The following is a 6,000-nucleotide window of genomic DNA, read 5'->3' as shown; positions in this document are numbered from 1 at the left end:
GACTCACATATAGAACAGACAATATTACATCAGAATGATCACAGCTTGTTTAATGGAAATTTATAACACTCGAAATACCTCTAATTTGTTGACCTGAATATTTCAACTATAGTTATTATTCTTCGTCTCATAGGACTGAATTTCCGTCCCAATATTCTTTCAATTAAAAAGAGCAAATAATGATTAGACATTTCCACTAAACTGTTTTAAAAAAAATAATGAACATCCTTGAGTGTTTCTAGTTAACTTCAAGTTTATTGAACCTATTATATATTATATGGTTTTGGGGATATAAATAAAAAACTTAATTTAACATTGGTTTTTATTTTATTTTTTCTTGCAAAAGCGGTACGGAGAAAAGGATGCAATAAATTTAATGAGATAAAGGATTTTCTGTAAAATGGATAACTATTTTTTTCTTATTTTATTATATATAAGATGTCCTAAATAGTAGATATATTCATCTTAAAGTTTTTAAACTGCCAGTAGAGTTAAGTATAGCCTATAGTATACCTTTTGTAGTGTACTGTTTGTAGATGGTACTAAAGGCTCTTCCTCCCGGATTTCAACTTTCATCCATTTCTTTTACTTACCTCTAATCTAATTGCCCAATGATTTCAACACTTATAATCTAATTCTGGCCCTTCCTCTTAAAATTAATTTTCCTGACTAGCTCAAAGAGATTTAAGAAATGTTGTATTCTAGTTGAATTGCTTTGTAGCAAAACACCAAACATGATCTTCTGAAAATCAGTAGAGTATCTGTCATTGGAGCCTGTTTCATAGGGCATGAAGTGAAAATATTATATTAAAGTACATACATTAATCTTGGTGTCACTGCTGAATATATAAACTAGTTTTATCTATTTCAAAGGTGTTCTCAATTCCCATCCTACTCAATAACTCTCCAAAATTTAACTTTACTGTACAGTTCTTTATAGTATTTTTGTTACATGCAATTTAAGATGAGATAGCTCCTTCCCTATTATTCTATTTCAGACTAGATAATGTAGTTGCCAACACACTCTTATAACTTAAGACTAGAGAAACAAGTGCTTTTGTCTTTAAAAATAAAACATATTTTTTGATATTCCAAAGGCAAGGTAACACTTTTGGACGGACTTTTAAAATTATTGTAACTACAGCTAGGTTGTAAGAAATATAATCTAGAGTAAAGATAAAAAGACATTGTGAGCTTTTCATATTTATCTTATCTTAGGAAAAACTATAAAAAATCTAGCTAATTTCTACACATCCTATTAAAATATAACAATAAAACTTTTTCCTATCTAAGAGGTCTAAAATAAATTTTAAACTATTAATCAACCCTTTTACAGCATTTTGTAAACTTTAACTCATAAAAAACAGAGAATGCCACACGAAAAGTTAAATCCATCATCCTTCAAAATAAACTGAAAAGATACAGTGATCTCTTTGTACTTCAGAGTAGTATTATGCTGAGAAGAATAATATAACTCGAGTTTTTTGTATTCATAATATGGGCACAGTAGGTACTTGGTTTATGATGGTCTCGTCTTGCGATGTTTTGTGGATGTGAAACATCTTCCATAAGGTAAGGTGTTTTATTACTGTATTTTCTCACTTTTTCATAATCTTTCTCAAAATATTTGTCACCCATACTTTTTTAGTCCTTGTCATGTGTCCATGTCATATAGAGTGTTTTAGATTATGACTTTACTATACAGTACTGTAGCATAGGGTGGTGACTTCAGTACTGTACTTTGGTGTCTTCTGACTTGCATCAAGATTCGACTTATGCCAAGGCATAGGAACGAATCTCTTTCATATTCCGAGGAACACCTGTATAGTCTTAAAGTAAAGGAATAACAAACTTAAAGCCCAACTAATTACCCAATTTTTAAGCTAGTGCCATAGGGTGGTGACTTCTGTACTGTATTAAGATGTCTTTCGACTTGCATCAAGATTCGACATATACCAAGGTAGAGGAACGGATCTCTATCATATTCCGAGGAACACCACTATAACCTTAAAGTAAAAGACTAACAAATTCAAAGCCTAACCACTTACCCTAGTTTTAAGAAAGTGCAGAGGAAAAGGGGCAACAATAACAAACATAGATAAGATACAAAATATAAAACACCTAAACAGAATAGTCTCGAGGAGTTATGCCGTAGAAGCACGGCCATTATGGTAGGATTATTCCTTCTTCTGTAATCAGAAGTATCCCCATCTATGTCACCACCCCGAACAATTACAAAATTTACCCCCAAAGGGAAAATTACATCAAAACCAGAAAATTAAGGAAGCTGATACATATCTCTAATATTCTAACTGCCGCAGAACATGAAGAATATGTATTGTAATTTTCAGGCTTCCCATTACACTACCATCCTCTGCATTCTCTACCACTAAATCCTCCTCCTGAAGATCCTGGCCCTTTTTAAGGAGGTCATGGAGATTCACATATGCATATCTGCAAAAGAGAAGTCACAAAATATGTAAATATTTGACAAAGACAACAGACGGAACTTAAACTGACTACAGTATTTACTGTATGTATTCACAATTGAACCTGTCAGCAAACACAACATTGTAAAGCTTGTATTTAATGGTTCTGAAGATTTTCAGGCAAAATTCTGTCAGTAAAGACTATGATACAATAATACCCAAATTATCAGCTAATCTTAAAATTACTGATACAGTACTACCATATCAACTACTGTTATTTACACGTATACACAAAACTCAGACGCAATTACATATCACAGATACAAAGCAAAATATTAAAGTATTTAAAAAAGATCTAATCCATAAGCCAATACAGACATTCCCTATATATATATATATATATATATATATATATATATATATATATATATATATATATATATATATATATATATATATATATATATATATATATGTCTCCGCTTATGAAGATAGTGACATTTAAAGGAAATGGTTTTAGAAATATTTCATGAGCACAGTAAATTTATAAAAGCTGAATACAGTTATTTCATCAAACCCTATAACTCATACACTGTTTGGCCCATTCGAGATTTTCAAACATCTGCAAACACTGGAATCTTTTGCATAAGATTTTTCATAATTCTGATCATTCTTTACATTCAGAAATTCCCGGACAGTTCCATCCTGTTTGTAATACTACGCATGCAGTTAATTCTAATGGCCAGGCCTTCTCCATCATGAAGCTCAATACTACACAGTACTTTAGAAGTTTTATTCCAGCAGTGACCAAGTTGTGGAATGATCTTCCTAGTTGGGTAGTTGAATCGGTAGAATTTCAAAAGTTCAAACTTGCAGCAAATGTTTTTATGTTGAACAGCCTGACATAAGTCTTTTTATGGCTTATTTATAGAGCGTCTGTTTAGATGTTGTTACTGTTTTTGAAATATTTCATTTTAATTATTCATTATTTATCATATTGTGTATTTATTTCCTTATTTCCTTTCCTCACTGGGATATTTTTCCCTATTGGAGCTCTTGGGCTTATAGCATCTTGCTTTTCCAACTAAGGTTGTAGCTTAGCTAGTAATAATAATAATAATAATAATAATAATAATAATAACAATAATAATAATAATAACAGATCAATGGCACATGTGACATCCGGAGTCTCAGATACCTATCAATTACCTACATAGTTTTATTTTGTATTTGTAGAGCTGTAAAAAGACAAAAAGAAATTCCCTACACAGTTTCCTAAGAAATAGTATGTTAAGGTATATAAAAACTACAACCAAATTGAAAAGATTAAATTAGAATGTAAGAGCAGTCAACAATTTAAAAAGACAAAAAAAAAAAGTAACATAAAGAATTAGGAGAAATGAAGGGAAGATCTCAGAAAAAAAAAAATAGGTGAAGATAAATTAAACAGTGATAATGTCTATATGCATTCAGGAATAAAAGATGGAATTGGTAAAGAAGGTACTGACTGGAGATCAGAATCTCGTAGATTACCATAGTACTCATAATATTTGATCAAAAGATGTCAACATGGATATTACTATGAAATATTACCAAAATCATCAGCATTACTATTATAATTATCACTATAATTGTTCTTACCATTAAAATCCAAGCTGTAATCCTAATGAGAAAAGGAGAATCTACTAGCCCTAAGCCCCCAACTACAGAAAATTTTATAATTATATAAATGTCTGACTATACAGAATGAAGGGCAAAAGTTCTGGTTTTGAAAATGAATTCCAAAGATAAATAAAGATATAAGTAAATGGTAACCTCTTGATAAACCACAATACATCATTTGAAAAAAAAAAAAAAAAACACACACACACACAAGAGAAAGAGCAAATTGATGCAAAATAATGAAATGGCATGTAAGCAGTATATGACACTATCCATGGTGTGATTTTGTCTCTTCTATTTTCTAAACCATGTGGCCATTTATCAACTGAACAGCTACAGTAGCATCCCACTTGAGTGAGAGTGTAAAGTGTATCATTACTTAGAATTGAGTCAGATTATTCATTTATTTGTCTGTGTGTGTGGACAGGATTACGTCAAAACTACTCAACGGATTTTGATGAAATTTTCTCCACAGATACATCTTATGTCATGGATAACCCCAATAAATTTTAGAGATGAGACGGATCCGGATCTGTTCTCTACCACACTTCAGAACTGATGACGAGAGAGCGCAGACCAGCTTGTGATCTAATAATAATTTTAATAATGTTAATAATAATAATAATTTTTATAATTGTATTTTCGCCATTTTAAAGATAACGCTAAAACAAACAAACAGATTTTTACGAAATTTTCACCACATATAGATCTTAGGCCATGGACGACCCCAATAACTTTTGGAGATGATCCGGTAACGGATTCGGATTCTAGATCCGGATTTGTATTTTTCACAATTTTAATGATTACATAAAAAAATTGACATATTGGATTTTCACCAAATTTTAACAATGGATAGATATTATACATTGTAAGAAGCCATGCAATTCCGGAGGTGATATGGATTAAGACCACAATTCTGGATCAACATTGCACTTCTCAACATCTACTGTACTGTCTGCATATGAAAAGTGAGATGCGATGTCCGTAGACTTTAGTTAAATATTAACAATATTCATTAGAAGGGGTCTGAAATCTCTGATTACTCTTGTTTATAATGTTTTCTAATGTGTGAGGAAAGCATGGGTGAAGGCAAAGAAAAAAGCCATACGAAGAAAAGGATCCACCACAATGTGAAAATCAATAAAAGATGTGCAGTGAATAATTGGGTTTATAGACAATTCACTATTAACTCAGTATTAGCTGTACTAAAAAAAATGGATGATATGGAATGACACCTGGTTTTGAAAGGAATTCCCCTAATGGTGTTACAATTCCACAGATCAGCAGCTTGCCTTCTTTCTCCAACTGCTTTCCACCTCTTACCCTATGTCTCTGTCTTTCTCTCCGTTTCTATATAAATTGATGATGTACCGGTACATACTGGATTTGTTAGTACCAATACCACCTCAGTGTTCAGGCCTGGAATAATATAACCTAACTGAGAGTGCTAACAAGTTTAATGTAAGGACAATAATGCGGCATGTGAGAAAGACGCAATGTAATGCTTAACATATCCTACAATCTACATGGGGGCCTGATTTTAGAATGAGGGTTGTTCACTTCAACAAAATAGGATGGAGATCACCTTCATTGTTCGTTTTAAACCAACCATCCCCAACTCAGTTTCTGTAACTGAAAAATCCTACGAAGAATGTGGCTGAAGCATATGATTATTTCAATTGCCTCTGAGGGAGGTATCCAAAATGAGCACTGTATATACTGTATAAGATATTGTAAATTTACCTGATAAATTGATTTAAACTTTCCATAGTATATTGGTAAAAATGAAAATAGACAAAAATGGTTTAAATCAATATCACGGATTCCATTCGTATCTCTCACACCTTTATTATTACGAATCAAAATATCTGCATAAGACCCTCTTAACAGACTACACAAAGTTCAACAA

General features: G+C 31.8%; 1 protein-coding gene across 1 annotated transcript in view; it reads right to left on the bottom strand.

The window, feature by feature from the left end:
- Window positions 1-308: 308 nt before the first annotated feature.
- The window catches only part of LOC137645772 (protein fantom-like), a 723,952-nt gene continuing 718,260 nt past the window's right edge, over window positions 309-6,000 (bottom strand). Inside the window, 1 exon segment of the mRNA XM_068378685.1 lies at window positions 309-2,454. Within this exon segment, the coding sequence (XP_068234786.1) occupies window positions 2,301-2,454 (154 nt within the window). The 3' untranslated portion in view covers window positions 309-2,300.

Source organism: Palaemon carinicauda, chromosome 8 (genome assembly GCF_036898095.1).
Source record: "Palaemon carinicauda isolate YSFRI2023 chromosome 8, ASM3689809v2, whole genome shotgun sequence".
Taxonomy (NCBI): Eukaryota; Metazoa; Arthropoda; class Malacostraca; order Decapoda; family Palaemonidae; genus Palaemon; species Palaemon carinicauda.
Note: the sequence above shows the minus strand (reverse complement) of the source record. Positions and strands in the feature narration are given on the sequence as shown.